Source organism: Mytilus edulis, chromosome 1 (genome assembly GCF_963676685.1).
Source record: "Mytilus edulis chromosome 1, xbMytEdul2.2, whole genome shotgun sequence".
In the NCBI taxonomy this organism is placed as follows: Eukaryota; Metazoa; Mollusca; class Bivalvia; order Mytilida; family Mytilidae; genus Mytilus; species Mytilus edulis.
The window spans coordinates 2132548-2146174 of record NC_092344.1 but is presented as its reverse complement, the minus strand read 5'-3'; the positions used below and the strand labels follow the sequence as shown (position 1 = coordinate 2146174).

The window sequence follows — 13627 nt, the reverse complement described above, 5'->3', positions numbered from 1 at the left end:
CTTATAGATTTCTTGGCGAAATATAAACTTACGATATCGCCTTCTTTTATATTATTTCATAGAAATAGGCAAATTTGAATTATTTAGTATTACTAAGTATTCAGTTATTAATTATTTGATACAAATAAATGATTGCCTTAAATTTCTCACGTAAATCCGATTTTACGAGTCCGTTTTTCATCTTTGTCAAAGTTTTATTTCCGGATGACACTATTAAAACCGTTAATTTTATTGTATTCCAATCGTAATAGAATTCCTTTCACTCTTGGTTTGTTAAAGAAATTGTAGCTCTTCTTATGGACAGCATTATCGACATTTGAAAGTGAAATTAATACATCAAAAATAAGGCGCGTCCAAAGCGCTTTTTCTGTGTTTATCTTCACTAAGAAAGCATTTGTTCGTCGAAAGTTTAGACCGACGCAAATAGTTTCCTATAGCAGATAGACTCTCACTGATACTGCAGACATATTGCTTACAATAAAATTGTAGGTATACAAGGTAAGATTTTGTGAAGTTCCCAATAGGCATTGTAAGACAACGTGTTCTGTCTAATAAATCAATGTTTTATATGCATATTTGTTTAGGGGCCAACTGAAGGACGATTCCGGGTGCGGGAGTTTCTCGCTACATTGAAGGCCCATTGGTGGCCTTCGGCTGTTGTCTGCTCTATGGTCGGGTTGTCGCTTTGACACATTCCCCATTTCCATTCTCAATTTTATATAATAGCCTTATTTAACAGGAAAGCATTTTTAGGAAGAGACGAAGAAAGGAAATAGCTAGAGGGAGTACATGTGGATGCACGTGAAATAACAGGCTAACAACATGCAATGTATCAAGAAAGGCGAAAAATACCATAGCGACATTCAAACTCAAAAGTCGAAAATTGACAACGCCATGGCTATAAAAGAAAAAGACTAACAGACAAACAATAGTACGCAAACACTAGGCAGAAAACTAAAGACTGATAAAAACCCAATACAAACTGGGAGTGATCTCAGGTTGTGCTCCGGAATGGTGAGCAAATACTGCTCCACGTCAGGCACCAGTCCAGTTGCTAATGATGGTACAAACCCGGTAATATTCTAATCGGCTTTCATCTGTGAAGCGGATATTCCATAACGGCCAATCAACTCGTGATGGCGTCTGTAAAACTTAAAAAGAGATGATTTTAACTTCACCAGTTGGAACTCTTGGTTTGATTATTCCCTTGTTAACATCAACCCTCTATCCAGGAAATCATGATCTGGAATATCGTATCAACTGGGAGATATGTACTCTGTATGCAAACGCTGCTGGAATGTTGTGTAATAGATATAGAAAGTTAAAAACTCATCTCTTTTGTCGTAAAGTTTTGTATTCAAACTACCCTCATCGCAAAATAGGGCCGGTAAACATTCATCTTCACAGTTGATTGACAATGGAATCGAGAAATATAGAGATTTCATACATATTATGCTCTTTATATATACCACCTTTTTTAATGTCACTTTTCCAAAATCATCCTTTGATCAAATACAATCCTGCCTCCATGCTATAAGCGGTGAGCTGACAGGGTCTTTATTTTACTAATAAGATTGTACCTCCATGCTTTAAGCGGTGAGCTGACAGGGTCTATATTTTACTGATAATTACACCTTATGTAAGAATCCGGGGTTTTGATTGGTTAATAGCCAGTGTATTTTTCACCAATTTACTGTTATCAAATGAACATCGTTCATTTTTAACGCCGCCGGGGTATTTGCTAAAAGGATATGCCTTTTTTACCCTCTCTGCCGTGGTATTTGCCAAAAAATACTCTATCCGACTGGACGCTTGTAACGTCACGATCATCAATGCGTTTTAGTACATTAACATTCGGTGTAATTAAACAGATATATCATGTTATTGAGGGGTATTTGCAAAAAATACCAGTCTTGAGAATGAATTTCCTTCGCCTTACGGCTCGTGAAATTTAACATTCTCTCGACTGGTATTTTTCGCAAATACCCCTCCTTAACATGATATATCTGTTCATAAGATTGTTCCTCCATGCTTTAAGCGGTGAGCTGACAGGGTCTATATATTTTACTGATAATATTGTACCTCCATGCTTTAAGCGATGAGCTGACAGGGTCTATATTTTACTGATTAGATTGTACCTCCATGCTTTAAGCGATGAGCTGACAGGGTCTATATTTTACTGATTAAGATTGTACCTCCATGCTTTAAGCGATGAGCTGACAGGGTCTATATTTTGCTGATAATATTGTACCTCCATGCTTTAAGCGATGAGCTGACAGGGTCTATATATTACTGATAAGATTGTACCTCCATGCTTTAAGCGATGAGCTGACAGGGTCTATATATTACTGATAAGATTGTACCTCCATGCTTTAAGCGATGAGCTGACAGGGTCTATATTTTGCTGATAATATTGTACCTCCATGCTTTAAGCGGTGTGCTGACAGAGTCTATATTTTACTGATTAGATTGTACCAGATGCAAAGCATTTTCATAATTTCATTTGTAAATCATAGAACGGCCATATGCAAACATGATGCAAATTTATAAACGAAGTACCGGTTTTGGCGCCCTCTGATATACTATTTAAAACATAAGTTACAAAGGTACGTATACAGTCCACAACAAGAAAACTATGCCAATGGTAAAAGATTTAAAGTGATTTTGACCTGTAATCTCAGACAATAACTTTCTTTTGATTTGGAGAAAACGAGAGCTGATACTTGCACAGAAGTCTAATATTTTTTAGAGCTATGTGCGGTTCAAATGTTGTCTAAAGTTTTTTAAAATTATACAACCGTCGTTGTTTTTTGTTAACACGCCAAAATGCTGGCGTTCTTGTTTTTCTTTTTGGAAAGTCTTAGAATACTTACTGTTTGTCAACAGATTTTTGTTTATTTTTTTGTAGTATAAACAACGTTCGTTTTGCATAGCAAGATCTTTCATTTTTTTGTGGTCATTGAGAAAAAAAGATAAGCGTGATTGAATCTCATGTACTTAGGACATGAACCGTGTGTTTTGTAAACACCACTTAGTGCAATTAGAATGTACCATATATGTTCGTGAGAGCGCTTCTGAAAACATTTATTAGTTCATTATTTTTATACCTTATCGATGAGTGCTATTTGGTGCAATTCATGATGATGTTTGGAATAAAGCTGCATTCATTAATCGTTTAAAAAAAGACTGCAAACAACACTTTATAAATATAAGCGTTCTCCCGCTTTTCTTGATTTACCTCCACCAGCAAAACTCAAAGCCAAAGTTCTCCCGCTTTTCTTGATTTACCTCCACCAGCAAAACTCAAAGTCTAAAGTTTGGAAGCCAATCGAAACACACGAGGACCTATGTATATTTGACCAACAGCGACCAACACATACATAGTCTAATCCATCTTACATGTAGGTTCATTATCTTTTGATGCTAGAAAAATCAACTACTAGTAAATGGTTATATACTTTTTTTAAAAGAACAAGTCCCCCTTCTTTCCTAAAAAATAATATCTACAGAGAAAATTATTTCCAATATATAGATAGAAATTTATACATAATATATTATATTTAATTCTTTTCAGCCGTTTAGTTTATTTAATTAACATTTAAAAACCTACTGACATTTCTATCTTCTATTATTCTTTAAATGATATCAAACAAATAATCAGGCAATATTTTCCATTCATAAAAACATTCATTAAAACATGAATCATATGGTGGTTATTGAACTTTGTCCTGTATTGTTCAGATCAAGAGATACGCCACCAGGACATGCATCATGTATTGAAGTGTTCCGATGCATCTTTTAAAACTTGTATATGTTACACACACCACAACCTCAGCGTCATTGTTGTAGGTGACTCAAATTTACTGATGAATCAAATTTGTAAATATAAATAGATGCAAGGTCTGTTCTCGTTGTCGTAAGTTTATCTTTGATGAAGCTGATATAGTAATTTGTTGAATAGACGATATAATGAATAGGCGTAAACCACATCACTTCATTCGGCGAAATCGAAAAATCTGATGCACCAAAGTCAAGATAGTGAATCAAATGATTTTTGTATGTATAAAAAATAACGATCAAACTATTATCTCTATTGAAGTTTATTTTTAATAACAGATAGAAAAAAAATAGAAAGCATAAAAAGGGCTATCATATCCATAATGTATATGAAAATAAGAATATGTCCCTAGTACACGAATGCCCCATCCGCACTATCATTTTCTATGTTCAGTGGACCTTTAAAATGGCGTAAAACTCTAATTTGGCATTAAAATTAGAAAGATCATATCATAGGGAACATGTATACTAACTTTCAAGTTGATTGGACTTCAACTTCATCAAAAACTACTTCGACCAAAAACTTTAACCGGAAGCGGGACAGACGAACGAACGAACGAACAGACAGACGAACGGACGCACAGACCAGAAAACATGATGCCCATAAATTTGGAATAAAAACAAGGTACAATAACTACAAAGAAAAAGATAGGACGACAAACCACAGACCACAAGACAAGAAACTTAAGATTCAGCAACACTCATTCCATTGCGTCATAAGTGCATGCTGAGTCACCGGGGATACTTATGTAAAAGACTGAATGCTATATTTTCTATTAAATTTGAATTACCATTACTCGTAAACTTAACAGGAAGAAACTGCATCTAAGTCGAGGAAGCCGTACTGATCATGTGTGAGATATAGCAAAAAATATACTAGCTGTTAAAATAAGGTCACAACCGTCTAAGAAAATTGATATCATTTATATTTCCTACATTACATACAAGAATATTATTTAAAACTTTTCCTCATATTTGTGGTATCCATTTTAATGAACAGGACACCACACATATGACTAACAAAAAAATGAAAGTTTTTAACGACCTTGACTGGCTATACAGTCATTGCACAGTCGGCCCCACATATGAGGAATTGTTCGGGCCCTTTTGTAGCTTTTTATGTGGATGTGCGTTCAGCTCATTGTCGAACGCCGTACGGTAACCTTTAGTTGATAGCTCCTATGTCATTTGGTCTTTTTGTGAGTCTTTTCTCCTTTCAGTCATACTACTTATCCGTTTAAAATAAAAGTTCAACCGCACATTTTATGTGCCTTAGGGTGGTCTCTCGTCAATAGTTTTTTAATGTCATCTTTATGGTTTTTGTCGTTTTTCAAAACACTTTCTGACTGTGAAATGGATGATCTGTTGAATTTATTCTCAAGTTTTTTGAGACTCTGGACGATCTAGATAATGTTTACCCTCACGTTTTATTTTATTCACAATCAAATGATTGATGTGTAAAAGGCGATAGACGAAACAAGCATTAAAGTATAACAATTTTAGACTTGAAAATTCATTTTTCAACAAGAATGGAACATTTTGTTTTCAAACAATTAAAAGCATCAAATTACTATGTTTGTATTACTGGAAAATAGTTTGTTGTTCAACAGAAAATATTAATTCTCAACTATATTATAGGTATTTAGATGTTTTAAGTATTAAATCCTATTTGCTCATTGAACCATTTCCGTATAACGCGACTAAGATAATGTTTTAATAAAAACCGGAAGTGTATGAAAATGTGGGAGAAAGCAAACATTTCCACTAGAAAAATATAGGTTTTACGTAACCATGCTTAATAGACGATTAGACAGAAGAGTGTGCGTTATTAAATTTTAAGTGAATTGTGAATTTTAAATTAATTTTAAAATGAAGGTAAGAAAATTATTCATATATCATTATTCGATATTTATATAATAGAACATACAAAAATATAAAAAAAAAAAACCGAAAAAAAACCCATAAAGATTTCGCTATTCTTTTTCCATTTCACACATGACATGTAATGTTGAATACAATATTGTATTTTTTTTTTGAACGAAAGTTCATTAAAGATATATTTTTAAACATTAGTTTGTGTAATTATAATTATAATGGTATAATTAAACATGAAAAATAATAAAAAGAAATGATAACTGTTTTAGGTTGAATGTTATTACGTTTTGTTATGATACCTTAGATTAATGTTAGTGTTAATGCATTCCGGAAAAGCCTTCCTGAAATTCGCAAAATTTATTTCTTATATTCGAATCTTAGTTCAGGAAAACCCCAAACAACAATAACAGTCGGAAGATTCAGTTTTCAACACAACTTAAAAATACCTTGTGGAAAATTGTTCAATTTAATATAGAATTAAAGTGAAACATAGTTTACTTATATGGAGGTATAAACCTATTTCAGAACCGCTTCGGTGTTGAGATGACATAATTATCATTGATACCTGTTATATTGATTAATTATCTGATTAGAAAACATTGAATTGTTCGAAAAACTTATAGATTTTCTATCGTAGAAGTATATTATGTCGGATGGATTTTTGCAACCCCTGTTGGAATTTTTTGTTTTGGTCTTCAACGCACTCTTCAACTCTTTTTTTTGATTTGGTCTTCAACGCGCTCTTCAACTGTTTTTTGTTTGATTTGGTCTTCAAGCGCTCTTCAACTATGTTTTTTGTTTTGGTCTTCAAGGCGCTCTTAAACTCTTTTTGTGTGTTTTGGTCTTCAACGCGCTCTTCAACTCTTTCTTGGTTTTAGTTATAACCTTTTGGTCCGAGTTTCACTGATGAGCCTTTTGTTGACGAAACTCACTATTATGTATCTTGTATTGTTGATGAGGTTTTTATAACTGACGAAGAACACGTTCTAAATGTTAAATCTAATGCGATATTTTAAAAAATATCAATATAGATGTAGAGTAAGATGAAGTTTTCCTTCATAACCACGAAGTCAATGAAAGAGAATTAAGTCATTGAAGTGCGTGTGAATATTTTTTTTTATCATATTTTAAATACTTTAACAAATTCTTAACGAATGTTTATCATTTTGACCGCTTCTGAAAAAAGAGTTCAAAATATTTCAATGCAATATTGTTTACACACAATGTTTGTTATTTACACAAAGGATATTGTCAGATTACTACAAACACTAGGGACAATAACATTTCACGGAAGCAAACTTTACTATTTAAATAATTGTGTCTTTATCGTGTATATACTAAAATCCTTTTGAATTATTACATAAAAAAAAACTAGCTTCAGGATACAGTCATTTAAGTCGGTTATTTTTTTTTAATCTTTAATCTAAATTAAATGTTTTGACAAAATAATGGACACCCACACTAATATACTAAATGGAAATCGATACAAGGCGACAATAATTTGAATACCAAAAATTCCTTCTTTAAATTTCAAGGCCTTTATTTATATTGAGCAAAAACAAATGTAGGCTATCCATAATACAAATATATATATTTGGCAGTATATTGTTCGGTGGACCGATTGTGAATTTCACGGCCCATAATAAAACATACAGCTCATGCTTGTATACAAATAAGAACATGATACAACTTTGCACAAGAGACCAAAATGACTTAAAAGTTTTTTTTTGTCACCGTACGACCTTTAACAAAGAGCAAAACCCAAACAGAATAGCAAAAAGTAAAATAACAAAAATACTGAACGTGAAGGAAAATTCAAATAGGAAAATCTCAAACACGTCAGACACATCAAACAAAGGGAAAACAACTGTCATATTCCTGACTTGATACAGGCATGACCTTATGTAGAAACTGCTGGATTAATCAAGTAATAAAAATCATCGATTATCAATTCAGTGGATTTGACATTAAGGACACATGGATACAAGAACAAAACTACTTTGTAGATAAATGTATATTGTGTAATGCTATGTAAAAACCCATTTTGTCTTTTGAGTATGAGATGGAAGCTGCGTATGATATCGCTTAATGAGATGACACAACAATTATCATCTGAATCTCCTTGCTCGCTCATGTATAAAAAAAACCACTAAAACACACAAAGACACGAACATTAAGACCAGAACAACAAATGAACTGTTTAAAAGATGTTGATAATTAGCAAATGATGTTTTTTTGGTTAAAACAAAATGATCTTTTTATTTCCAGATGTCAACTGTCACCTCTGTCTTGTTTAAAGACAGCGGATATACCATATATAATTCATTTAACAATTACTCGTACTTGGAGAATACGACTGTTCCGTTTACCAACATAACTAACTGTTCTACCGAGGACTGGATATACCCACAGTTATTACAACTGAGTCAAAGAAAGGCTGTTCTGTATCTTCCAGTTATCATATTCTTATTTTTATTGATGCTCTTCGGATGTTTTGGGAACTCACTGGTTCTCTATATTTACTGTTTCCGGTCGAAAAAGAGGTCAGCGAACAATTTTATCATTGCAATGGCATTGTTTGATTTTATAACCAGTGTCGTAGTGATGCCAATTGACATATATGATTTACTCTATCATTACTCATTTTATTCAAACATTGCGTGTAAAATATTCCGAGCTGTTGAAAGCGCTACTACATATGCATCTGCTGTGATTTTAATACAGATTGCTTTTGATCGTTACTTTAAAATATGCAAGCCTTTACATTTTGGTAATCGTACAAGAACAAAGTGTATGTCTATATCAGCTGGCATGTTAGCTTTAATTTTGTGTAGTCCAGCTGTTGTTCTATTCGGAACAAGAAGAGAACAAATTTCCGGAAATCTATGTGGATTCGATTGTTCCGTTGATCAACAATACAAAGGTTCTACCTTCCAAACTATGTATTATCTAATATTAGGGTTAGTGTTTATAATCACATTCGTTATATTGTCAACTTTATACTTTTTGATCTGGTTAGCAATAAAAAGAAGAAAAGGTATAACTATCGGTGAAAACCCCAGACAAAGTGTTATACAAAATGGCCGCAAAAGAATGTTATCAAGTGTGAGTGATGACGATTCGTCTTCAGTAGTACAAAATCATAAACTATTCCGCAGGACAATGTCCAACTTATCAACTAAATCTAAACTCTCAAACTTATCTGAAAGGTTGTCCAATATAAAAGCTTCTCGGACGACAAAGATTTTCATCGCCGTCACTATTGCGTTTGTTTTGAGTTATTTACCCTCCGTTGGTGTAATGATTTGCAGATCTGTAAATAAAAAGATAGAAAAAGACTCGTCGGAATTTGTTCAAGTGCTCCTAAAGTTGTTTTCAAGATGCCACTACTTAAACAACGCCGCAAATCCAATTATTTATAGTTTCTTTAACAAACACTTCCGTGACGAGATTACAAAATTAACCAAGAGCATTGGTTTCTGTTGCAAGCATCGTTTTCGACCCCGCTCATTATCAACTTCTTCCGGATCATCGCGAAAAGGACGGTCATCCAGATCAAATTCATACAAAAGTGAACGTACTCATGAATATGAATTGGAACATTTAAAGCATTGACGTTTATATTATAAAACATTGCATATCAAACATTTTGCTCTTTACTATTAAAGCATTAAAACACACTTTAGATAGTGTTCATCTTTTTTTTAATGTTTTATGTGAATAGTTTTAAAATATATTCGAGTCTTCATCTAGTCTGGTCCCGGTTTTTCACAATAATGCTATTATACTATAGTGTGAATTTCGCCATTAATAATTTAAGACTTGTAACCGTTAATAGTTACAAAAACTATTTATTGGGCATTAACTTTTTACTACAACCAATCAGTTCCCCGTAAAAAGGGCTATTGTGATTTTGGGACCTTTTATAGCTGACTATGAGGTATGGACATTGCTCATTGTTAAAGGCCGTACGATGACCTATATCTGTCAATTTCTATGTTATTTGGTCACTTGTGGAGACTTGTCTCTTTGGCAATCATACCACATCTTCCTTTTTTGCTTCTTCATATTAACCAACCATTTCCCTCCATGGCGGGATGAAACATTTTCGTAAGCAGTTAACATTCCCCCTAACATGGGACAGAGGTATGAAAGCACAACATTACCCCTTACACGGGACAATAATATGAGAGCACAACATTACCCTCTTACACGGGACAATGCTATGAGAGCACAACAGTTGAAAAAAATGAGATCGATTATTCCCACAACAAATATACAAGTCAATAGACCCAAAAGTACCAAACTATGGATACTCACAGCTACTGAATTGAAGTTGAACTTCATAGTTTGTTTTGGAACATTTTATAGTTTACAGTGCTCTTTAATTTGTATTTGATTTGCTCTGATAACTATTTTGAGTTGTAGACTTCTGGTGCACCTAATTATAATCCTGATATCTCTGATAATAATTTTTTCCAAGCATAGGTTTTACTTATGAATATCAAATGTGATTCAAGACTACAATATCTAATGGATTAGTTATAAAGACCTGATACACATTCAAAGAGAAGCATGTGGTCAGCAAATTATTAAATTGGTAGACATCATGTACGAGAAAAGAAAAAGAGGGTCGAAAGATACCAAAGGGACAGTCAAACTCATAAATCTAAAACAAACTGACAACGCCATGGCTAAAACTGAAAAAGACAAATAAACAACAGCACACACGACACAACATAGAAAACTAAAGAATAAACAACACGAACCCCACCAAAAAACTAGTTATATAAATGACTGAATAGTTGGTTCATAAGAATAAATGCAGAATAAAATTGAGAATGGAAATGGGGAATGTGTCAAAGAGACAACAACCCGACCAAATAAAAAACAACAGCAGAGGGTCACCAACAGGTCTTCAATGTAGCGAGAAATTCGCGCACCCGGAGGCGTCCTTCAGCTGGCCCCTAAACAAATATATACTAGTCCAGTGATAATGAACGCCATACTAATTTCCAAATTGTACACAAGAAACTAAAATGAACCAGAATAAATGAATCAAACACCTTTACTAAACGTGTATCACTTGTTGCCAATATTTATAGTGCTAGTTTTACATATTTTGTTAGTTTGATGAGTCGATATTTAAGCGAACATTCGGTTTTCGCATTGGGAACCACCACTACTGGTTGACTTGTTTTGCACTCGTTTGAAGCAGACTCACACAGATTTTTCTTTAAAAAAAGAAAAAAAAGTTCTTTGATTTTCACTTTCAGATATATTGGTGATGTTTCGTCGCACAAACTCTAATTTCAATGAGTTTTTACATCCCATAGACCCAACTCATCTTAAGGTAAATGGAACTACTAAAAGTAGGAAGGTCTGATAAAGTGTCTTTTTTTTCGAAATTGATAAAGATGGACAAATTCAAAATTCAAAATAGAATCTATCGCATAATAACATACTCTCTACTCCATTGTATGGAGTTAACATACCGGTATCTCAGTGAATAAGTTACGCTCTTGTATGTTCAAACTCAACATAGTTCATTAAGAGGGACGTGGTCCTTTAACAATAACAACTGCTCAAACAGATCATGAATTATTAGGAAGAAAATCTGAATTCGACACTACTAAAGTTTACTGTTTTATGCTGATGTTTTAATTAGTTTTAAAATGAAATCACATTGTTCTATATTTTGGACATGAATCATTTTAGGAATTGCATGAATTCATAGAACATATATTTCCTGTTAAAATACTCCATTGTGATTATTTTTTCTTGGAAATGCAATAACAATTATAAATCCAAAACTGTATTTCCTGTTGATGTCGACTATAAAATTGAAGGTGTAGTATGGCGACCAACGAGAGACCAAATGACACAGAAATTAACAACTTGATGTCACTGTACGGCCTTCTGATTTTTGTACTAAATAATGAACGAAAATATGTATGCAGCAACAAAAGACAACAACTGAATATCAAGCTCCTGATTTAGGACAGGCACATCCATAATATGGCGGGACTGAATAACAAGCTCCTGATTTAGGACAGGCACATCCATAGTATGGCGGGACTGAATAACAAGTTCCTGACTTAGGACAGGCACATCCATAATATGGCGGGACTGAATATCAAGCTCCTGATTTAGGACAGGCACATCCATAATATGGCGGGACTGAATAACAAGCTCCTGACTTAGGACAGGCACATCCATAATATGGCGTGATTAAAATAGTTTGAAGGCGCTAACCCTCTCCTAATCTGTGACAGTGGGGTAACAGTACATCATAAGAACAAACTACATGTATATAAATCAGTTGAAAATGGCTTTACTCAGCAGATAGATACCGAATAGAAATACATCTAACAAAACACAGAGTAGATATGACAGGAAACTTATACATACCCTACTTTAAAAGAGGACCAGTACATATATACATCTAAAATCGAAAAAGGTACTTTGAATTATCACTCAAGTATAAATTTTAGTTTGACGTCCAACATAACATTTACTAAACATTAGTTCAAAATTGTGCTCAAAATATACGTACAGTTGCTGGTTAAAAAAATCATCCTTCTTTTGTTTGTGTTGGTAAGCAACTACAGAAAAGCTTGGTGAGTTTGATCTTGAATTCCTCTCTGCTCTTAATCTCTAGTTGGTCGTCTGGTACGAGGAAAGAAGCTATACTTGTAAATACCTTTGTTTGGCCTGATTTGTACGTATCTTTTAGTATTCGGTTGATGGAGTCTCGAAGTTCTTCTTGGTTTTAAAATGTGTGATGGAATTGGTATAGTAACCTTTTCATTGATGGATTTATAAAAAAAAGTAAAATCACAAAAATACTGAACTCCGAGGAGTTTCAAAACTGAAAGTCCCTAATCAAATAGCAAAATCAAATGATAAAACACATCAAACGAATAAAAAAACGTTATACGTGCTATTTTGGTTTCTAGTGGTGTCAGGTTCACTATTGTAACTGTTACAGGCTCTCTTGGGTAGTTTTTATTTTATAAAGCGTCCTGCACGGCGTTGGACCATCTCAATCTGATAAATATGTTTTTATAGCTGCAAGCGTATTCACGGTGAGGTCGGACAAGAGCAAGATAGGCTTGTTTCTTGACTTCCTCTGGACAGGATCCAAGATTTCTTCGTATGAAGCCGAGTGATCTGTTTCCTTAAGTGACAACTTTCTTAACTTGTTTGTCTCATGACATTGTGTTGGTAAGTTCAGCGCCTAGGTATGGATTTGATGCAACTGATTCCAGGATAAATCCATTGGTGTTGCAGTTGAAGTTGATGGTATGACTCTGGTTTTTTTTTATTGTAAGGACAAACCATTTTGCCAAATTTGTGCCCACTTTACCATTTTGTCAAGATCTTCTGGTAGATATTTGCAGTTGTCCTTAGTTGATATCGCTAGATAAAGTAAGCTATCATCTGCGAATTGGTTTATCTTTAATGTTATGTCATTCCCTATGTCGTTTGTGTATAGGAGAAACAGCAATGTTCATTAAACTGTTCACTGTGGTACGCCGGATGTTACCTTAGCAGTACTTAAACCTTCCCTTCCAGTGTGACTTGTTGTTCTCTTTGTGTCAAGCATGCTTATAACCAGGAAAGTATGTTTCCATTGATACCATATGAGGCAGGTTTTTTCAACAAATGGTGTGGTACTGTGTCGAATGCTTTACTAAAGTCTAATATAAGCATATCTACCTGTTGGTTATTGTCCAGATTTCCTGTTATGTCCTCTGCTGTTATAACTAGTTGTAATATATATTTTTCTCCTGAAGCCATGTAGAAAGTCCACAAGTATATTCATATGTTTGTCAAGATGGTTCATGATGTGCTTGAATATGATATGTTCCAGTTTTTTGTTTTGAATTTCCCTCGGAGTTCAGTATTTTTG

General features: G+C 33.8%; 1 protein-coding gene across 1 annotated transcript; it reads left to right on the top strand.

The window, feature by feature from the left end:
• Nucleotides 1-5502: 5502 nt before the first annotated feature.
• Nucleotides 5503-9397, top strand: LOC139521541 (nociceptin receptor-like). The gene is made up of 2 exons (XM_071315018.1): nucleotides 5503-5712; nucleotides 7981-9397. The coding sequence occupies exons 1-2, from the start codon at nucleotides 5707-5709 to the stop codon at nucleotides 9325-9327; spliced, it is 1353 nt and encodes a 450-aa protein (XP_071171119.1). The 5' UTR covers nucleotides 5503-5706; the 3' UTR covers nucleotides 9328-9397.
• The last annotated feature ends 4230 nt before the right edge of the window (nucleotides 9398-13627 follow it).